This window comes from Pavona decussata, unplaced genomic scaffold (assembly GCF_977016875.1).
Source record: "Pavona decussata unplaced genomic scaffold, jaPavDecu1.1 SCAFFOLD_53, whole genome shotgun sequence".
Classification (NCBI taxonomy): domain Eukaryota; kingdom Metazoa; phylum Cnidaria; class Anthozoa; order Scleractinia; family Agariciidae; genus Pavona; species Pavona decussata.
Window position 1 is genome coordinate 516,003 of NW_028145475.1, and position 22,034 is coordinate 538,036.

At 38.5% G+C, this 22,034-nt stretch overlaps 3 protein-coding genes, 1 long non-coding RNA gene and 1 pseudogene across 6 annotated transcripts; 1 reads left to right on the top strand and 4 right to left on the bottom strand.

Annotated features, from left to right (window-relative positions):
- The first annotated feature begins 1,671 nt into the window (after positions 1-1,671).
- Positions 1,672-8,403, top strand: LOC146480287 (uncharacterized). 3 transcript variants are annotated; one of them, XR_014864687.1, is made up of 4 exons: positions 1,672-2,560; positions 4,579-4,665; positions 5,694-5,775; positions 7,522-8,403. It is a non-coding gene; the product is annotated as an uncharacterized LOC146480287 (long non-coding RNA). The 3 variants fall into 3 exon arrangements; XR_014864688.1 differs by having other exon boundaries at positions 4,582-4,665; XR_014864689.1 differs by lacking the exon at positions 4,579-4,665.
- LOC146480288 (uncharacterized) lies at positions 2,654-4,664 on the bottom strand. Its single transcript, XM_085109452.1, has one exon. The coding sequence runs from the start codon at positions 4,118-4,120 to the stop codon at positions 2,774-2,776; it is 1,347 nt and encodes a 448-aa protein (XP_084965578.1). The 5' UTR covers positions 4,121-4,664; the 3' UTR covers positions 2,654-2,773.
- LOC146480289 (uncharacterized) lies at positions 5,777-9,627 on the bottom strand. Its single transcript, XM_085109454.1, has 3 exons — positions 9,310-9,627; positions 8,964-9,066; positions 5,777-8,546 (listed from the first exon to the last, which is right to left on the bottom strand). Exons 1-3 carry the CDS (start codon positions 9,529-9,531, stop codon positions 8,383-8,385), a joined length of 489 nt encoding a protein of 162 aa, XP_084965580.1. The 5' UTR covers positions 9,532-9,627; the 3' UTR covers positions 5,777-8,382.
- Positions 9,628-11,519: 1,892 nt separating this feature from the next.
- Positions 11,520-12,246, bottom strand: LOC146480290 (uncharacterized; annotated as a pseudogene).
- Positions 12,247-15,371: 3,125 nt separating this feature from the next.
- Positions 15,372-19,304, bottom strand: LOC146480291 (substance-K receptor-like). The gene is made up of 2 exons (XM_085109291.1): positions 19,139-19,304; positions 15,372-17,141 (listed from the first exon to the last, which is right to left on the bottom strand). Exon 2 carries the CDS (start codon positions 16,981-16,983, stop codon positions 15,865-15,867), a length of 1,119 nt encoding a protein of 372 aa, XP_084965417.1. The 5' UTR covers positions 16,984-17,141; positions 19,139-19,304; the 3' UTR covers positions 15,372-15,864.
- Between the last annotated feature and the right edge of the window lie 2,730 nt (positions 19,305-22,034).

The window sequence follows — 22,034 nt, forward strand, 5'->3', positions numbered from 1 at the left end:
CATGTTGGTCACACAATGATATTTCACTGTCCCCTTGCTCATGCCAAGCTGAGAAATTCCAAGAGTTACCAACCTTGTTACTAAACTAAAGAGTTAGTCACCAAATTTATAGTAGTCTTCTCCGCAGCTGTCGCTTGGGCTCGTCACACAACATGCTCCCTCTAAATTTATTTATAGCCACTGAAGAAAAAAAAACTTGAAGGGTTGCAGATAGAAAATTAATGTCTGAATTGAAATAGCTCACTTGTGACAATCAATCTTGTTCCAATGTTACCCTCATCCAACAGAACAGACTCCTCCTTGCCCATTCCCCTGTGATTGTAAAATTGAATAAGATGGGCAATTCTGTTGAAGTTGAATTTATTTCAAAGTACAATATTTTACTTAATGCTAACATAAAATGTTAAAACAGATACCTTAATTTCAAACAATTCAAGCCAGCCAGTAGCCAGAGTACATGAAAATGTATTTACTTTGACAACTTTGCAGTTCGGACAGTACATATGTGCATTTACCATTACATGACATTTGTAAATTACCATATTATTGTCCAATGTAGCTACGACAGCTGAGAGGAATGTTTATCCATTATTACCATTATCATTATAATATTCTGTGTTTTAAGGTTCCATTTGGCCTAACTTGTGTGACTGAAACCTTTAAATACAGAATATTGCCATGCATACCTCTATTTTTAAATTATTTTAAGGCTTGATTTCCATTGCCATCAGCACAGACTACAAGTGGTCCCTTTCTTAAAACCCTAATATCAAAGAACAAATTCTCCTATCTTGTCTCCATACTTTTCTTATAAAAGTACTGGGGAAAGGTTATTAAAATATCAAGAAAAGTCACCTTGGGTGACCATATCCTAAATTCTAACGACCTCAGGGGTTGAAAAAGCATTGATACTGCAACTGTACAAGGAGAAATGTGATGTTGACCACTGTTAGGGCTTAAAGGTCAAGCAAAGTACCAGAGTAAGCTAGGGCAAGAGAATCTGCTGAGTGGGAACTGGAGAGAGGTTGGTCCTCCCCTCGCCAAGCTAATTTGAATGTGCTTCTTTGCTTGCTTGCTTGTTTTAGTGGCTTACCCACTTGATGATCAAGATAATAGAAGGTGCCTTGAATTCAATGAGGAGCACTGCAAAATCAGTATCAAACAGCAGCTGGGAATTAACATCCAGTTGTTTAAACAAAGTTCAGACAGTTACATGTATCCTGTGATGCAGGCATTTTCAGGGAAGGGTGGGTTGGGGAGGGCCAATCTCAGCCTAATACCCCACCCCCTTGGTCGAACTTTCTACTCTCCCCAATCCACCCTGCTTTTAAAATCCAAGATGGTGGCAAAAGTGCACACCCAAAATAAAACGCCTGCATTGAAGGCTATCAGACAGTTAAATCTGGCCTCTGAAAATTTGACGTCAGCTCTCTGTTGGACGACGGATGTATGCGTTGTTCTTGCTGTTCATCTATCTAGTTAATTGTCAAATAAATAATTTTTTAGGTGTTAATTAATGATAATTAATTATTAGGTTTTCTTAACTTTACTTAATCTTAGTTGAATAGATTTTACTTTACATTTTTTGTTAGTCTCCCCAATTAGTAGGGCACTTGGCTCGGCTATTCAGATTGAGACTTAAATAAAGTTGTTGATTGTTGATTGACCCTTCAAGCAGAGTTTATACCTTCTATCTTCCTAAATCAGAGATAGCCAAGGCAGGTAGCAGGGATCCCTTCCTCTTGCTTTGCTCTTGCCTATAATTTTGTTAAGGAAGATCAAGGGGAACTCTGCTTGCAAGCCAAACCTGGCCAAACCAAATAGTTAACATTGTCAACTGTAAAACAAGAATCCATCTAGCAATGACTCAGAGACACATCTTACATGTATCTGTGGAATCAAAATGACCCATGACTGTCAGTCAGTTGGTTAGCCCTAAAGTTTATTATAATGTCTGAGATTTTTACAAATGTTTGTATGAAACATTTGTAAAACTTCACAAATTTACAGAACCACATCTTCATAGTTCCAAAAGACAAGACTCTCAAACTTTGCCATTTTAATAATTATATTTAAAATTATTTTAAAGGGGAAGTATCATGGGGTTTTTGATATCTTTTGTTAAAAATGATGAAATAAGACCCTCAATCACCTGCCAAATAATTCTAGAACGACGAGAGGAACAAAATCAACTCAATTCTTGAAAGAAACAACTTGTGATCTGTTCTAGCGCATTTTGGAAACAAAAATGCGAGAACTTGAAAAACATTAGCCTAATATTTTTCAAGTTTCAGTCCAAACCGGGCCTACTCTGTCTCAGGCCAGAGGCACTAATCGACAGTTTTATTGCACTGGGGTGATAATTTTTAACAAACTTGACAATTATTTCGTTGTTCCTGCTGACAGTCAAACATTATTGGGTTTTGAAATGACAGCAAATTTTCATGATACTTCCCCTTTAAGGTGATCTTTAAAGCAGCATCCATGGAAAAAAGTCTATGTGGCTGGAACTATCCAGGAACTGACAGGAATGACTCCTGAGGCCAATAACATAAAACAAGTGAGAGTTGTTTTCTCAAGCTTGTAATTTGTCCTTTGGTACTGTACATGATGTTGTAATTTGTGAGCAACAAAGAAATTGTACATCCATCAGTTGTGGGTCAAACCTTTTCTTCTGTGACATTCTCAATACCATTACTGTTGTGGTGCCCTGATGTCGGTAATATCCCGCCAAATTCTCACTTTAATCCAGCTCTGGCAGAGTGCAGATCTGTTAATTGCACCTGTTGAGAAGGTATGTCTTAATACCAATGGGGATTGGAAGGGAAGTGATTTTATTGGCCGGCACATTATGCAAGATGACAACTCGACACAAATGCTTCAAGTCAAACCTAACAGGCATGGCCCAAATCCTTGCCAAACCATCACTATAGCCTGCTGCTAGGTACTGCTGTGATTTAGAGAATGCGATACAGTGGACAGTAGTGTTTTGAGTTCTTGGCCTGTACGGATCTGGAACTGATTTGCAGTCAAGACAGAATAGAGCGTCCAAAGTATCAGCATCGAGGACGATAATATTCGCATCTGATGTTCCCACAGCTAGCATCAGACCATCAGGTGAATACCTACAAGAGTACAGTCGCCTTGAAAACGAAACTTTGCGCTCTTTTTCACAAACGTACCGCACTTCGCAGCTGGAAGCATGTTCGAGTTTTTGCCAGATCTCCACGCGTCCATCTTGTAAACAACACGCGAGCACTTCGCATTTCCATCTTGGATTGAAAACACTCCAACACCTGTTTCCTCGGCATCTCTTTCTCAACACGGCCACAATGTCAAAGTTCTTGCTCTTCAAAATACATAGCTGCTCCTGGGAAGTGGCGACAGCGATATACTGACCATCGGGAGAAAATTCGCAACTTGTAACGAAACCACAAAAATCAGTTACATCGCGTAAGACGACCTTCTTGACCGTCTGCATGGATTTCACGTTCCACAGTCGCAACTCGTTTGTTTCTCTGATACTGTGAAAATCCAATGATGACGCGCTGACAATGTGTGTGGCATCCGGTGAAAACTTACAAGAAAGAGTTTGGCCTGTAATTCCAGTACAACTAGGCTGAAATTTGTCGACTCTTTCTTCGATTCCGCTCTGGGAATCTCTGCTTCGTTTCACCAGAGCCACTTCTCCTGTGCCAGAGTTCGTAGTAAAAGTGATCAGATCGCCATCCGCAGATATATCGCATTCTTGTGAGTTATGTGTGAGGATTTCCTTCCTACAACAACCTGAATTGATATCGAATACTCTTAAATGGCCAAGACCTTCGTCAGGTCTGAACGCCGGTCCGCAAGGTGTTGAGCAAGTCACAAGAAACGATTCGTCATCAGGAAAGAAAGCACAACAGTGGATCTCCTCTTCTAATTCGCTAATGAATCCGTCTTCATTCGTACCAGAACTGCGATTGTGCCGCAGCTGAGCGATAGCTCGGGGGAAATTAGAAAATTCTAAGCTCGTAGCTCCATCGATTGTCCTTCTCAAAGGCTGCACTGGTCGACAGGGAAATACCCCAGTTGAAGGCTTGTCGACTTTCGTACGTGACTTTATCAACCTATTTCCCATTTGATATCGGCGAGCTAATTAGGGCATATCTTCTCGTACCTCCGTGAACTGCCCAATTATCAAGATGCTCATTTCATTTTAACAGTAATGTTGCTTTCATCGCAGTAATTGACGTCCACAGTGGAAACAGGAAACATATATATCCTGCACTGAAGATAAGTTGTTGTCAACAAAGTGTAATGGTCGTGTAATGGCGATTTTTTAAAGAAACTCCGCTGTACAGGATGTTGTCATCCTTGTTCTCGTTCCCAGAGTCCTCGCTCAAAAAAAAAAAAAAAAAAAAACAGAAAAAAAAAAACGGGAAAACAAAACGGTCGGGGAAGGCTTGGAGGTATAACATCTTTAGAGGACCTCCTCAGGTGTATAAAGGAGGACCAGTGGGCAAGCTGGTGTAAAAAGCATCGAAAGCAGGCATTTTGGACCACTAGTTGACTAGAAATATCTGCTTCTTTCCTCAGCAGATCAGGAAGTTGAGAGATTGGTTAGAAAACAAAATGGGTGGGGATCTCACTCACTCATTCTCTTCACCCCCAGTGGAACATAAGGTCAGCCAAAGGGGTGGAGTGATCATAAAATAAGATAGTGAAAATCAAACTTTTTTGGGGGAGGGGGGGGGGGGGGACAGGGAATTGTTACAAATCCCACAACATCAGTAAAGAAACTCATCTCCTTGCCCCTCCCTCCCTCATCCCAACTAATTCAAGGGAGAGGAGGCTCAAAATGGGAGAGGGGAGATCATCCACCTAGCACTGAGCCCCGTTATAACAGTCCCAAAACTAGTGCTGTAAAGTATCCAAACTCTAGAGATCATGTCAGACTGAAATACACGACTTCCATAACCTTGCCTCAGCTACCCTTAATTTTGCTGATTGGAAAACTAAAGAAAACTTTGGGCACCATTCAGTGACCAGATTTCTGAAGCCAAGCTAAGGTAAGATGTGTCCTAAGTAGTTATTCCAATTCCATTGTTTATATAGTAACAATGCCTAGGACACATCTTAACTTTGCATGGCTTCATGAAATATCTGGCCCCAGGATTTCTTAACAAGGAAGGGCCTTTCTTGTACGACCATCAGTCTGTAGGCCAAAATAGGACTAATTTGGAGCCAACTATAACATCCTTGTAACACACATGTAACTTAACTTCTCAAACTCATTAATAATTCATGAAGAGAAAACAAAGGAAATCACTACTGTGAAGGAGGTTTGGAAATGTGATCTTAATTATCATAAAATTTTGTGAACCTTTGCTTTGAATTTCTCCAAGAATGAAAAAAAGTTTGAGAAGCTATATCAAACACTCGAAAGAGTGTTTCCTCCTATTTCTAAACACCTCGAAGTTGGTTAAAAAAAGTCGGCTGCGCCTCGTTTTTGCAACCTACTTCTCGGTGTTTGGTAATTGGAGGAAACACTCTTCCTCGTGTTTGATCTATTACTTGAAAACAGGACCCTTTCTGAAGGAAAATCCAGAATTTAACCCGTTTTTACATGAGATTTGACAAAGTGAAAGAATTGTACTGCAGGTCGTTTGTGGGAGAGAGAAAGGGTTTGATGGCAGGGTTTGTGTTTGCAGGTTATCTGATCTGTGAAGAAGAGACCAGCTTCAGCATTTTAAGAAAAGAACACAGCTGTAGAAAAATGAACTGAACATACAGGTGCTTGGAGGAACAAGTCCCCACTTTCAAAGTTTATTTCTTAAAATTATAAATTTAATTCCCCGATAACCAAATTCAATTTATGTTTTACAATATCATTAGTAATTAGTTGACCTGCCCAATAAACCTAATATTAGTTTTCAACAGCTAACTTTTTATATGGTAAAATAGGTTCAATACTCATCCACTTTGAGCCCAGGGAGTTTGGGGGAGTACTACTCCTTCACAAAGTAAGCTATTCCAGTATATGCCATGACAACGGTTATGTTCTTTTCAAGCTGTTTTGGTGTAAAATTAGGTGTAGATTTTCACCATTTTTGTCCAGAAGTATGGATTTCATAGACTAGGTCTAAAACTGGGTATGGATTTTAGAGGCCAGGTCTGAAAACTGGTATTAACAAGATGCCCGGCTAATGGCATTACACGGAATGCTTAATGTAGCCCCAATTATTCCCCATTGTATGTTTCGCAGATAGTTAAAAACTATCCTCCCTTGGCAATTGAAATAATTGTCCGAATGGTTTTATTCAGATATATTGCGTGATACTTATCGTTGTGCTACTAGAAATCATACCAGAAATAACTCTGCAATAACGTCATGACCCCGCTGAACTGGTCTGGCCTCCTCTAGCTCTAATCCTTCGCTTTGATTATTCGATCTGTTTTTGAAAGCAGAGTTTCTTTGCTGTGAACTCTCCCAATTTCCACCGTTTCAACTGTCGAGTACTACCTAGAAGTTACTATTTCGATTTACCGCTTGAAAAAGGTTTGTTTTCTCTCTGAAAACGGCAGATCAGAGTCTTAAATTCACACATGTGGCTGCCATTGAACAAAAACAACTCTTTGAAATGATGACTTGCTTAAAATGACATCACACAGATAGAGATAATTAAGTGGGTCCCCTCCCTCGTGATATACGCGCCGATAATAGATTTTGATTGGGCTGTTTTTGTTCAAGACAATTAGAACAATAAATCCCTTCTGGGAGAGGGTAGAATTTAATCAAGGTTTAATGAATAAATCAAATAATGATTTGACGTCACACAGGAAGGGATGAGTGGGTCCCCTCTCTCGTCATGTGTGCCCGAATAATAGATTTTGATTGGCCTGCTTTTGTTAAAGACAATCAGAACAATACATCCCTACTAGGGGAGGACATATTTTAATGCATAAATTAATTTGGCGATTTCTGACTACGACGAAGAAAAAAAAAAGATACCCAACCGAAACCTAGACACGGCCTGCCCTGCGGGCATTCCGTGTAAAAAATTAGATATTTTGGTCTGACTATTATATAGGGCCAGGGTTTGGAGAAGTGCATGGCACATCCCCCACTAAAACTCTCAAGGAGTAACCTTGTCTGAATACTTGTTAGTAATAACTAGTATATACATTTGATCAGCAGGGATTTGCTGAAGCAAAGGCATATAAAAAACCAGGAAAGATTTATTGCTTTTCAAGGACTACACCTCCATCCGCGCCCAGGTGTTTGTTTAGGCCATTTATTGTAATTTTTGCTTACCTTGTACCTTTCCTTTTTTGCATGCTATTTAACTAGTCTCTTGATAATGGAGTCACGATGACCCCGAAACGTTGAGAAGCAATAAATTTTTCCTGGTTTTTTAATTATATACATGTACAATAAAATCTAAGTTCTAAACAAAGTTGAAAGTTGAAGTTGACAAATTTTCACTTATAGCATTAACTGCTCAAGTTAATACCCTGTACAACAACGTATGATTGCAGGCTCAAAATGTAACAAGGCATAGACCCCAAGGCTTGGTGTAATCTGTCATCTCATAAAAAAACCAATCTCCCACAGCCGCCATCTACATTTATTTTCAGGGAGGTTGCTATCAGGTACAGTTCAACTGATGTGTAAACATTTAAGCTTGATTCTGACGTAACACTGAGTGAAGTAACTGAGCCATAAATTATTGACGGCAATAATATCTTTCAGTCCCAGTGAAGCCCCAGGTATCTCTGCACCAACAAAATTATTGCTTCACACCATCATAAAAGGTGCTCCATGCTCTGTCATTTCGGAATTAAATGATTTCTAGCATACATGTAGATCTTTTAATTGGTGTATCACCAAAAAACTGTTCAGAATAAAATATTAATTTGATCACCAGCATGCCAGAAGAATTGCCCTCAAAGATGACTTTGAACCAACTTTGCAGGCAAGTTAGTGGCAATTAGACCGGAGACTGTATCCTCTAATGTCAGGAGCCCATGTTCTGATATGCAGGAACAATATCCCAGGTAGTACCACAGACTATATTGTGGGCTTGTCAGCTGCAATAATATCAGAGAATAGCTGACTAAAAAGGATTTGACATTGATTTTGTAAAGCCAGTATTGTTTGCAATAATTTTTGCCTGTTCTCTCCTTGCAGAAAATGGGACCCTTCACATTCTTTCTTCATGCAAGTTGTTGTGACCCTTAAGCTGCCATTTATACACTCACAGCAACCAAAGCAGCTCCATCCTGGATGGAAGACAGCCATTGATTCATTGATTTCCCACCTTGCTCTTCTTTTGTCAATTGTCAATAATAGTCTTCACACAAAGTTCATTAATTTCCTATCTAATAACAATAAATTTCTCAGTCTTTTTTCGCACTGTCTGGAGGTGATGAAGTTCTATTTGTTATACTTGATACTAGAGATGATTTCCACTTTTCTTCTGGTACAACTTTGGCCCACTCTGGAATGGCTGATGATGGAAGTGTAATACCTGCCATAACTTGTCTGATAAGATCCACTTGTTCTGAATGGAAAAAGAACAGAAATTCTTTGAGCGAAGTTTCAGTCACTGGGCTTCCAATTCAGTGAGTCTAGTGACAGGTAGACTAAAACACCAAAAAGCATAAATTTGTCAATTTATGATGAAAGTAACATCCTACAAGGAAGACGACCTACTGAACACTGAGTGGCCTCATTAAGGGACAATACCCATAACAGGTGTTATGCTTGAATACCTTTGATGAGACCTTAATGTTAAGGGGGATTGTTACTGTCTTAAGCTTCACTTTAGTAACAAAGTGCTCAACAAAGTTTACTATGTACAGGTGTGAAGCCCAATGCAACATGTGGTTTGAACCTAAAAAGAGCCCCGATGACGGTCAGTGTTTGGGAAACATACCGGTAACATTCCAGGATGTCCCCCTTTTTTCACTATACTTGCCTTGCTTCATTTCTGTGTCTGTACGTCTGGCAGGGGAAGATGAACTGCTGCTTGCAGCATTATCAGCAATTGATTCACTGTCAACTTCTGAGCCTTGTTCTGCCTAAAAATAATAATAAATATAAAGTACCTCTCCAATAAGTGCTTTTGAGCTCTCAAAATAAAATAAGGGCCTGCACGGCAAATCAAACCTTTATGGCATGACTCAATCTCGTGTTTTGATATAAACATGCAGATACCCTCTAAAACACTGATGTGTTGACATGTTAGCTCACGTGCGTACACACGTACAAACCAAATATTAAAATAATCCTTCTGCTTTAGACGAATATAACTCTATACGCACTTGAGATGACCCCTGGTCTGTAGTTTGTTCGCCATCTCCTTCATCTTGAGCGAGTTGAACATATCCAAGGTTCGCATCTTCACCTTCGTCCTCCATATTGTCAGCTTCGTCGTCGCTACTCGATGAATTTTCCATGATTACTGGCGGCACTGGCTCGTCTTCTTCCGAATCTGAATACTCTCCACCGCCAGGAATGTCTTTGGGAGAAATCTGTGGGGGCATTACGCGTTTTTCGTCCAGTAAATCGGACACTTAGAACGTTTAGTTTCACTTCAATATTTACATCACAATCATCTCTTCGCAGATGTAGTTGTCCGAGAGACCCTGAGTACAAGAGACAACAATGGAGGGAGGACTGGGGGGACGCTAAAATAGGCACGCAATGAGTACATATAGCTTCAGAGCGGAAAAACGCAAAAAGCATGCGAGAACTCTGCGTGAGGGCTGGGCACCAAAAGGGCACCAAAAGTTTCAAAAATGGCGGCAATTTTAATTGTCTTATTTTCAACAATTTACTATGCTACCGCAGATATCTCGGTAAGTAGCGATAATTATCCCACACAAGAAGATAGCTGCAGATGTAACCTTGCTGTGGTTCGATTTTCTTAGGGCTTCTTAGACTTAAATAAAGATTTTCAAACCTTCATTGTTCCCGCGGCGTGTAAACAAATCGCCTCTACGGGTCTGTTATTGTCATGGATCTTTTTACAAAAAGCAACTATATAAGCAAACTCCTGAATATTTAAGGTCGAGAGCTCAACCCTGAGTAGAAAAATAGTTAATCGTTAATTCCTGAGTTTGCCAAAGTATATAATTGTTTGCCAGAGTGGATTTTTAATTTTTTCGCAAGGATCTAATTTATATCGGTGTCGAGGGAACAATTTCATGCGATGCGTCTAATACTTCAGATACTTTCGATCTCTTAGTATATTGTACTGTTTTATTTCCTTTAGTTTAGTTTATGTCTCTCCAATATATCGTATATTTCTTTTGTCTTTCACTGCCCGCCACGATTAGCTCTCGCGACTTGCGGTCCAGTATAATTAGCTAAAAGTTGATCCTGATAAACACAATAAAAAAGTTGTTTTTGACACGGTGTGTGTGTATCTATCTAGTAGGCTCAGATCAATTACACAACTGATGTGTAACAATGTCTATCTGCACAGGTCAACTGAAGGCAGGAAAACTATCTTTAGTTACGGAAACTTCGCAAATAATCCCTTTTGTCACTGTGCTTAGCGGGGATTTGAATTTGTTTCACAAAGCCTTCCGTGGTCGCACTCTTGCCATCATTCACTCGTCGCACAATTTTGTTTTAGAAACAAAAAATAAATAAATAAATAAATAAATAAATAAATGCATCCAGTGAGCAGAGGTTGACCAGCTGCAACTTTTTAAATAGAATCTTACTTCAATTTCAGTTGTGCTGACGCCAAATATGAATTGTCTTGTAATCAGAGAAACAGACAGAGAGAATTAAATAGAGATGAAGGTCGTGTAGCATAGTTACGAAAGAAGTGTCCCTTTGCTGTGTTTATAGTCATGCACCGGAACCTGAACCGCAAGTCCAGTTTCCGTTCTTGTCCTTACACGGTGTTGGTAAAATGCCCGGTCCGATTTTATAGCATATTTGATGAAATTGGACAAAACGTAGATGATAAAATGTATTTTTACCACAAAAGCCACTGCTCAACAATACAACAGAATCGAACGGCAGCGTTTTCAGTTTACTTGCGCCCGCGAACGGATATGCGCAGAAAAATTGCGCAGAACGTTTTTCCGCTCTGAATCCGCCGCCCCTCCCGCCGACTAACAGGGAGACAGGAGGCTCGGGAACGAGAATGATGCTGATTACTATAAAGTATAGCTTATTAGATTCAAGATATAGATCTTTGTATCTTTTCGGTGGGCAAAGGTAGCCTTGTAGATCTGGAGTGCGTTGATTGAGTTTACATTACCAACGGTACGGAAGCTTGTAGGTGCCAACTGAGACATCTGAGTTGTTGAAAATCCGACATACTGAAGTCTTTGAAAATCCGACATCCGAGTTGTAAAAATCCGACATTCGTGTTGTGAAAATCCGACATCCGAGTTGTGAAAATCCGACATCCGCGAGTTGTTAAAATCTGACATCCGAGTTCAGAGCTAGCATGCTGGGTTGACAGACATGCGCGACTCCCGCTGTGTGTCCATTGCGTTGATAACAGTCTTCAGATAATTAAGTTTTCCTTATTAAGCGATTTTCCCTTGTTATAAGAGATCAAGGGAGGTTCCTTATATACCTCTCATAGTAATGGCTGGTTTTATATTAAATGCCATTTCTCCATTAGAATGTTTTTCAAACATGACAGTGATGGTTGAAATTGTGTCACAAAGGGTAGAATTTTCTTGTACGCTTTCTGTTTTTGCGTTAGAGCTTTTTTGCTATCTGCGAAGTATACTTCTGAAAGGATTTTGTCCACCAGACTATAGAGATAACCTCTTGAGATCAGCCGTGTTATAAATTTGTTAATGTCCTCCTCAAACGTAACTTTAGAAGAGTTTGTCCTTAGAATCCTAAGAGCTTCTCCTTTCACGAAGCCTTTTTTTTTTCCTTCTGCTGGGTGGCAACTGTTGTAATTTGTGTACTGAAGTGTTTCAGTAGGTCTGTAATGCGTGCGCACTTCGAGAATCGATTCTTTCTCGAATCTCTCTCCCTTATAGACTGTTGTATCCAAGAATGTTGTTCCTAATTGTGAGACTTCAGCGGTAAACTTTGTAGTAGGATGGTAAGAATTTGCGTGCTCAATGAAATGTTCTATTTCTTCTTTGTTTTCATCACAAATCGTCAATAAACCTTTTCCGCGTTAGTGGTTTGTTAATGTGCTGCCTTAAGATCTCCTTTTCTATTGATGCCATAGAGATCGGTTGGCAAAAGCTACAAAAAGGTTTTTTCATGGACGTTTTTGTATGCGTTGCATACTATAGTGATTCCTACCTCCTGTGTGATATTCGTGTAAAGGCTAGTGACATCCATTGAGACTAGAAAAGCGTTTCTAGGCACCCTAGTGCTTTCAATAAACCCGCGCACGAAACGTGTCGTATCTTTAAGACACGAGTCCTGTATTTGTGCTATTGGCTGAAGTAGTTTCCCTACGAATGATGATAGGCGTTCTGTTGGGCCATCACACCCAGATGTGATAGGTCTTCCGACTAATGTCGGTTTCATTGGAATTGAAATAAAAAAGACAAAAAAAAAAAATGTCGGTTTGTGAATTTTTGTGAGGATCTAAAACACTGGAATGCGAGGAGGATCATATGGTGTTTGGGTCAACCATTTAACCGTCATTTCGTCTGTGCACCTTGCTTGTTGAAGGGCATTAATGAGCTGTTTAACTCTCTGGGATGTATATCTAACCATTGGTTTGTCTTACTTACTTACTTGCTTGCTTGCTTGCTTGCTTGCTTGCTTACTTACTTACTTTATTTTTATTTATCCACGGTAAAATCTTCAGTATTACATTATAAAGAGAAAGTATTAAAAACTTCACAAGTTAAAATAAAAATACTGTTTTACAAGATTGCCGTGTGGGAGCCTGACTGACAATTGTTGTGAAGTCGATCAATTTCCCTTTTAAAGCGACCGAGAGAGTCTATTTTCCGTAAATTGACGGGTAGACTGTTCCATAATAGCGCCCCGCTGTAGCTAAAGCTACGCTTGCGATAGTTCGTGAGTGGCTTTTGCAAGTCTAGTTTGATCTCGGAATCCCTTAGATTATACGATGTACTGCGGATGCTAAACAAATTTTTTAAGTACATCGGGGAAAGCCCTTAAATTGTTTTAAACATTAACGTCGCCTTCAACTTCTTTCGGCGCGTGGAGAGATTGTCTCAGTGGAGCCTCTTTAGGAGGAAACTGGTACTTGTTTCGTACCTGGATCTGGTAATGACCCTAGGAGCCCTATTTTTGGAGTTTTTAGAGTTTACCCAAGGTAACGTTTAGTTCATCCCAAACGGAGCTACAATAGTCAAAGTGGGGTAAAATTAATGCTTGGTAGATTTGGAGAGCGGAGCTTTCGGAAATGAATGGTCTTATGCGTTTACGGGCGCCTATAGCTGAAGATATTGTCTTACTTTTTTCATCTATAAGCTTTGTCCATGAAAGGTGTTCGTCAATTAACAAGCCCAGTGATTTGGCCTCGTTAACTCTTTTGATCGATTTGCCGTCGATCTCGATATTAATCAGTGATTATTCGAAAGAACATGTACACGCTGATTAGATCCAATCACCATTAATTCATTCTTAGCAATATATTGAGGCTTAGCTTGTTGGTTAAAAGCCAGCAATTAAGGTTTCTTAGCTCTGAGTTTATGACATTTTCGAGGTCAGCCATAGTACTGCCAGCGAAGGTTATATCGGTCGTCGGCAAACATCCTCGGAGAGGCTAAACTTAGGCAATTGGGCAGATCATTAATAATAATAACTTTATTAACGTGTCAAGAAATGTAGCTGAGGGGAGAAGTCCCCTCTACTAATAGTGGACACCTAACTAAATTCTAAAAATTCTAAAAAATTATAAAAATGAATTAAAATTTACATCTTAAACCACAGACTATAAAGAATAAAAGTGGTCCAAGATAGCTTCCCTGTGCCGGGGCGCCACAAGAAACTGGGGCAATTTTTGACAAATGGCCATTTATACCGCATTTTTGGCTTCGGTCGCAAAGATATGATTCAAAACATTTGAGACTACTCCTGTCAACACCGTATTTGTGAAGCTTTCGTATAAGACCACCGTGGTCAATGGTGTCAAAGGCTTTTTTGAGATCAATGAAGATTACACCATTAACAAGGCCATTGCCAATGTTGACCGACCAGCAATTTGTGGTTTCGATCAACGCAGTGAGCGTACTGTGCAATGATCGGAATCCAGACTGACAATGGCCTAAGTAAGTTGTTGTCATTAAGATACTCGCAAAGCTGGTCGTATACAATTTTTTCAAAGATTTTTGCGACTGTTGGAATAATAGATATTGGTCAATAGTTGTTTGGGTCATCCCTTTTCCCCTTCTTGAATATGGGAGACACTCTTGCTAATTTCCACTCAGTTGGAAAGACACCAGTGCTAATCGACTTTTGTAAATATAGTGGCCAATTGTTTCTCGCCCTCATTTTTACAACTCGGATGTCAGATTTTAACAAATCGGATGTAGGATTTTTAAACTCAGATGTCGTATTTTTACAACTCGGATGTCGGATTTTAACAACTCGGATATCGGATTTTCACAACTCAGATGTCGGATTTCCACAACTCGGATATCGGATTTTAACAACTCAGATCTCGGATTTTCACAAGTCAAATGTCGGATTTTCAAAAGCTTCGCTGTCGTATTTTCAACAACTCAGATGGCACCTATAAGCTTCCGTACAAATGAAATATCTTGCAATTAGCAGACGGATTTAATTTATGAGCCCCATAACTTTTGGCCTCAATCCTAAAGTGCCGGACTGCGGAGGTAAGATTGAAATCTTTTTCAATAACACTGAAAAGGGAGAGCCACGTGATTAGTTTGTTCCAAAGGCGCTAGTCTTCAGACAGTTCCAAAATAAGTGCAGTAAGTGTTCTGGTTCGTTTACACAGAAGCTACACTTGTCAGAATCCTTTATTCCAATTTTGTTCAAAAAAGTGTTGGTTGCTATCCGCCTGTGTATGAGTTTAAAATGGAAAGAGATGGGCTTCATGCATTTTTTTTAAGGACAGCTATATAGCTATAGACTTGTCCCCAGTGAACTGGTTGATTCTCGGGAATGTTACAGTCTTTAAGCCATTTCTCTTGACTTGCCTTTGGAGTTATTGCCTTTCTTTGAATTAATTTCTAATAGGCAAGCTTCCCGGGCTTTCGCCCGTCCAAAAAAAGACTTTTTGAGTGGCGGTATTGGAGTCCCTTAGCTGTTGGGGGAAAGATTTACACAGCTTTTCAAGCAGTCTGAAATTTAGCGTGAGCTCAAGGATACTGTTTACATACATTTAACAATTGTCGCACTTTCTTTATTCAGGTTTCCGAGCGTACATACTTCACCACTTCATGATTGGCGAAAGACTTCACTTACAAAAACTATGGGCTACTTTCTTGCATACATCTATGTGACTGACTAGCTAAATCGTTCATGCTTGCATATGATTTTTACTCTCAGTAAAGTCCGCTCTTTGAAGAAATACAATACTTCTTCGTAAACAACAAAAAGTGTACAAGAGAATATAATTGCTTCCTAAACGACACGCAACTTAACCATCGACTAGGTCATTGTTAAGAAAGATACACAGCAGTATGAAAACGTAGTGTAAGGTAACCATGCAAATTTAATACACACACAAAACATATTTACAAAAACGATTGTCGCGCGCTTTCTTTACAATGGGGGATTTCCGTCGCAACAGAATTAAGTGAGACGGCAAGAGGATGAAAATTGTACCGCAAAACACAGGAACTAAAACTTAGCTATACTCAATTTGCACCAAACTAATACACTAGCGGACTAAAAAAACGCAAATTGTTTTCTGTGCGATGTGTATTTCAAGTCTTCTTGCAAAGAAAAATCCTTGTGAATGCATTGGCGTAAAACCTGTTCATTGTTCCGTAACACAGAGGGTGCAATGCGCTAGGCAGGCATGTCAAAAGAAACCCATATTTCTGCAACAGCAAGTGATAATAAAATTGCCACGAATCTGCTTCGACAATTTTCTCCCAAAGAAAAACAGCTTGGTATGGAAAGTAACATATCATAAAGATGAGAATAATAGCATAGATCATCTTTAGCAGATCTTTCTCAAGGTTGGTGTTTTCCGGTTTACTGAATCTGCGGTTACATGCAACATTCAAAACACTCCTTTGACGTTCTCCAAAGTTTCCTTCTCTTTGCCTGTTTTGGAGTTCAACTGGCCCTTCAATTTCAACAACAGTTGTTGAAGACTGATTGATTGAACTCTTCCCTCGTGCAGTTCTTTTTATGATTCGCTTCCGTAAGGTTAAAGCCACTGTTCCATAAGAAACTAAAATAGCAAAGTAAGGCACGGCAAAATTCAACACAAACCTAGTAATCACATGTGTCTTATTGGATAACACAGACTGTAGAGCACATTTGCCTTGTTCGAACTTAAATCCTAAGAACGTTGGGACGCAGATGGCTGCAGGCATTAGCCACAAACAGGAAATGATCAAAGTTTTTGCTTTCCTTCCCGGAGCTTGTGAAAAAGGGTTTATGAGAACTCTGTAACGATAGAACGCGATGGCAGCCATTGAATAAGTGACGACCATGAGTGAAAGAACTTGTAGTGGATTCAAAATGCATGTGATGTTACCGAGGATCACGTCAGAATAGTCGATTTCCCAGTCCGCCAGCATGAAAGTCGAGCACAGGTTACTAAGGATTTCTGCAAAGGCCATGTTAGCAACGAGGTAGTATGAGAACGGTTTTTGGAAAGGCATGCTCCATACTGCTTTACAGATTACCGAGTTACCAATGAGACCGGCCAGGATTATAAACGAGAAAAGAACAAGACGCAAAATATGCAGCCATGTTGGTTCTCTGTACTGCTCATAACCATTAGGCTCATCTGTGATGGTCGTGTTGTTAAACCCGACGCCGCTACGTTCAGTTTCATTTGCACCGGTCGTAATGTTCAGCCAAGACATTTCACTTCTTTGTCGCTTTACTTCAGAGAGTACCCTTTCGAGCTTTAAACAGAAAGAAAAACTCCTTTGCTGTGGGATTGTAAGCAGCGGTAATTTATTACGCTGAGTCGGCTCCCCACTGTTCTATTTGTCTCTTGTCTTGCTTACGTACCTCGTATCTACAAAGAATAATGGTAAAATTTAATATCTGTACTAAATTACATGTAATGATTGCATGGCAATTTTTTGCGCTTATAAATCTTCAATATATTCACAGGATACATATGCCAATCAACTGAATTACATCGAAAGCATGCTTAAATTTAACTCTCAGATCTAGACGTTTTCAAAAGACGCAAGGCTTAACAAATTGGATTGAAAAATTGGGTCCGTACCAGTAAAACGCACCTAATATGAAATATTTTGAGTTGATAACATGAAAGCTTTTTTGCTGCACTGGAAATTATATCCTGAGTCTCCTTGACGTCTTAAATGCTAGCCATTTTTACCGATTTTCAGGTTATTAAAGACTTGGTGGCCAATTTCTGATGACGGCAGATGCGCAACTCATTTTGACGTTAGGTTTACTTAAGGTGCTTGCCTGTCACTGGAATTGATTTCTCGACCAATTGGAACGTTAATTTTAAAATTTCTCGCATTTTCAGCTACTTCTATAAACTTCACCTGGCTAAACCTAAGAGGGACTCAGCCAGTAGCCCGAAATGTTTATTAATATCGAGCTAATCGAGCCACATTTGCTTTGTTTATTCAAGGCAATGCGTGTTCTTTGCCAGTTGGGCCGTCTTTCAAACTATTTTGTAGAGCACAATTACATGTAAATTCTTATATCGACATATAAAACAAACATCGTAAGAATCGTAATATCAATTCTGGCCAACGCATCCTGACCGGTTCACAAATTTGTCTGTTGCCTGCGTGTGCCATGCAGGGACAGTTCACTGTTAAACGACGCATGCACTGATCATTTTAAGAAAAGCTTTATAGAATTACAGTGAAGCAGTATTATGGAAAAGCTTCCCCATAGACCTAAGAGAAGGAACATCCCTTCGCAATTTTTAAAAGATAATTGTGCCAACAGTGTCATCACAATTAAACACACTGCATCCTCAAAAAAAGCAGCTGCCGTTTCTTTACTTTTGAGTTCTCCTTTGATAGTTATTTCGGTGGGGGGAGGGGGGAGGGGGTAGATGGAACTGCGTCTACCTAGGCGTTTGCTATTGTCTAAATCAATTTTTTAACACCTATCCCCAATTTGTTTCTCCTCCCTTTGGAATGATATAATACTTTATTCTCCAGACACCGTTATCCTCTTCACAGAGCAGTAAGATTACATGAATTAAGGAAAGATAACTGTTCCTGGTTGGTTCAGTATGTTTGCTTATTGCCGGAAGCTTTTTGCATTTATTACCTGAACCGTCTTCAAAAAGTAAGAACACAAAATTTCGTCACAATATACTTTACTCTCCATAGCTTTGAAGCACTCAAGTTTCGCTAATGTTCAAGCCTCTTTAGCTGTCTCGTTATTTTAGGAATTACTAACAAAATTTTCGGCCACTGAGATGGGAACTGAAATGTATTATTCTTTGTGGCCGGCTGAGTAAACAGACTTGTCTCCCCCCGGCCACGAAGCAAAGCGACGTTCATTTTCTACAAGGCTACTTGCGGCCTCACGTATACAGCTTGATCTGTTTCTACTTTTTCGTGTTCTTTTAGCATTGAAAAAGGTTTAATAATCTAAATGCTTGCAGTATGGTGGGATGGGGGGGGGGGGGGCAGCCTTTGTTTTTCAAAGGTTTCTTCCTTGAAAATTGCTGTTCGGATGTTGCAGTAGGCAGACCTTGCAAATGAAAAAATCTAACGCTTTTGTGATCTCGCTCGAAAACATAAAACATTTAATCCTTCTGGACTGTCCTGATCTAAAAGGTAGTAACGTTTGGCGAATGTTTTTGCGAAAACTGACTAAACGAAACGCAGTAATTCAATGATTGCCAAAATGCTCATTTTGATCTAAAAGATAGTAGCGTTGGCGAATTAATAAAGTTTGTATTGTATTGTATTGTATTGTAATGTTTTTGCGAGAACTGACTACGAAACGAAACGAAGTAATTTAATAAGTGTCAAAATGCTGATGTTGAAACAAACAAATATTACTCACCTTGACATAAACTGGGTTTTTTTCGCTTCAACTGAGCCAGACTGATAGAACAAAAAAGTAAACAGTTGGCGAAAATGAAACAGGATAGCCAATAATTTATCTGAGAATTTTCCGTGGGTTTGCACTTTTTTTAAAATGCAAATCCAAAATTGTTGTTTCAAGGAAAATGGGGCGACCGGAAATTAAAAAAGAAAACTGTGTCTTCAATTTTAGCAAAAGTATTGATTTAATTTCTTGACTTCAAGCTTGTATGATATATTAATGGCGTTTCTTTTTCCTTTTCCCTTTTATGGCTGTGGAAGGAGGAAATATGAAAATAATAATTGGCCTCTGTATAAACACACAAGTATAGAACATGTGAACAGCATTGAAGACCAATTTCAACAGACCCAGTGAATTGACAGACAATCCTGAAATCCTAATTTCCACACCTTTAATATGTTTTTAGTATATCAAAGTATCAGTGAAAACAAACATCAAGCCTTTTGTTTAAGTTTAAAAGACGAAAGTGAAGTTACTGACAAGATGTCAATGCCCGTTTCGCTGGCCTCAGCTGAATCGCATTTGAAGTCGAGTAAACGTCCAATTTCATTCGTATCGATCGAAATTCAAACCGCATATAATTAATGGCGAAGTCGCAAAAAAAAAAAAAAAAACAGTAAGCAATACACTCTACTTTGAATGATCCGGCTAAAAGCCGAACAGACAGAGTGTGAATTCAATTTAATCATATTTAAAGCGAGTTCACCAAATAAAGGAAGGCACCTGCCATCACAGTAAACAATTCGCAAATTGAACGGTTTTCAAACCCAACCTGCATTTTTGTTGTCTTAAACTACAACACGGAACCATTGGTCTTGTTCACGAGCTATCATTGTAATCGAAGCACAAGACATGCTATTCCAAGAATAGAACAACACTAGGACACTTCTCTGAAAAAGAACGGCAGCAATGGGCTTTTGTCCAAATGTGAATTTGTTCAAAGTTGAAATGAGAGGAGAGGTCACTGTGCTCGCTCTTGCGAACCGAAGAGTGAATAAAATATGGTAATTTATGTATTTCTGAGGAAAAATGACTGCAACAGAGAACCTTGCTAACTGAAAAGGTGTCGTGGCTAGTTCACCGATCACAAGCTCGGGAAAATATGCCACCGTAAGCAATGGACTTCTGCTCATACTCAATGCTTCGAGCGCTGGAAAAGTATCCCGGAAAATATCATGAGGGAAGAAAATTATGACTACTTTGTTTGCTTAGGTTTCGCTGTTAAAAATAATAATAATAATAATAATAATAATAATAATAATAATAATAATAATAATAATAATAATAATAATAATAAGAATAAGAATAAGAATAATAATAATAAGAATAGGAATAATAATAAGAAGAATGAGAAGGATGCAGAAGGCTACCATCTCGAGCTCTCTCAACATAGTGAGAACTTTCAAAGCTACCGTCAATTGACTTTCCTTTAGAGAATAGCGTAGAAGCTCCATATAGTTTTTGTGTCGGAGAACTTTTATATTTTATGAGATTTTCATATTTTATCGCTATTTTTTTTAACTCAACAGTTTTCTTTTTATAGTTCTTTAACATCGCATAGATTACGCTGCGCGCCCTATGTGGTTCTATTTTAGCATGCGTTCGTTTTTTAATTGCACGTAATAATAATAATAATAATAATAATAATAATGTTTTTTTTTTTTTTTTTTTAAAGTTTTTTTTTTTTTATTAACTATAGAATACTAAACTTTACTTACAATACTAACAATACCAACTTAAGATACTAACTTAAATTACAAAAAAGTAATAATAATAATAATAATAATAATAATAATAATTATAATAATAATAATAATAGTTACAATATTAAATTAAATTCTTCTACTGACAAGGTATGACTATTTTTTAGACTTACAACGAATTACAATTCACTCAAATTTACTACTAATACTATCATAATAGAAACAATACTTAAATACTTCTACTAACACTTACAATATGCAGTTACACAATAGTTGCAATATTAAAATTAAATTAAAAGTTGTTACTAACGAAGTAAGAAAAAAAAAGAGACTTACAATAGGTTACAGTTGCAATTATGAATGAAAATACCACACAAAAGTTTATGTGTAATGTAATTCTTCACATTAAACTGGGGATAGTACCCACTTTTTCTTAAAGAATTTTGTGTTATTGATCTTTCTTTCGGTTTCATATTTTATGACTATTTTACTTTGAAATCCTTGGATTTTGGGTCGAATCTGGGTTCTTCTGCAGTCCCATAGAAACAGTTTCCCAATTATTATAAAATAATTCAAGTAGGTTAAGTAAAGGGCATGGTTTAGTTATAATTCCAAATAAAACATCTTGAAGAGTAAGACGAATTTGCTGATTTGAGAGTTGGTGCCAGTAATCTTGAAAATCATTCCAAAACTGTCTAACAAAGGGACACTGATACAAAAGGTGGTGTAAGGTTTCAGATTCTGCCTTGCAAAACGAGCACAGATCATCCGTTTTGAAGCCTATTTTATATAATTTAGAATTTGTGTATAAAATAGAGTTGATCACTTTGAACTGAAAACCTTTTACGTATGATTCAAGCACAACAGAATGTGGCAGAGTGAAGATTTCTCTCAGCTGATCAAACGAAAAATTAAAAATCATTCTGCAATTTACGAACGATATTAGGAGGCTGTGCTTTTTCGCGTGCAAGTAATGAGTAATAGTCCTTTGATTTCTTTTTTGTGACATCAAAGATGTTGTCATCAATTGAAAATAATGGAGAGGCTGTAGATGGACAGGGAGAAGTAATTTTTAAAGAAGAAGGTATTGAATGTCGAAGGCCAGCCCATTGCAAAAAGTTAGTTTTGGAAATCTTATGCGACCAGTAGCA

What these genes read in the sequence shown, in the direction of transcription:
- LOC146480291 (XM_085109291.1), bottom strand. Translation starts at nt 16,983, where the DNA reads ATGTCTTGGCTGAACATTACGACCGGTGCAAATGAAACTGAACGTAGC.
- LOC146480288 (XM_085109452.1), bottom strand. Translation starts at nt 4,120, where the DNA reads ATGGGAAATAGGTTGATAAAGTCACGTACGAAAGTCGACAAGCCTTCA.
- LOC146480289 (XM_085109454.1), bottom strand. Translation starts at nt 9,531, where the DNA reads ATGCCCCCACAGATTTCTCCCAAAGACATTCCTGGCGGTGGAGAGTAT. An exon ending in CAGACCAGGGGTCATCTCAA is followed by an intron (nt 9,067 to 9,309) that starts GTGCGTATAGAG and finishes TATTATTTTTAG; the next exon opens with GCAGAACAAGGCTCAGAAGT. An exon ending in AGACACAGAAATGAAGCAAG is followed by an intron (nt 8,547 to 8,963) that starts GCAAGTATAGTG and finishes TTTTCCATTCAG; the next exon opens with AACAAGTGGATCTTATCAGA.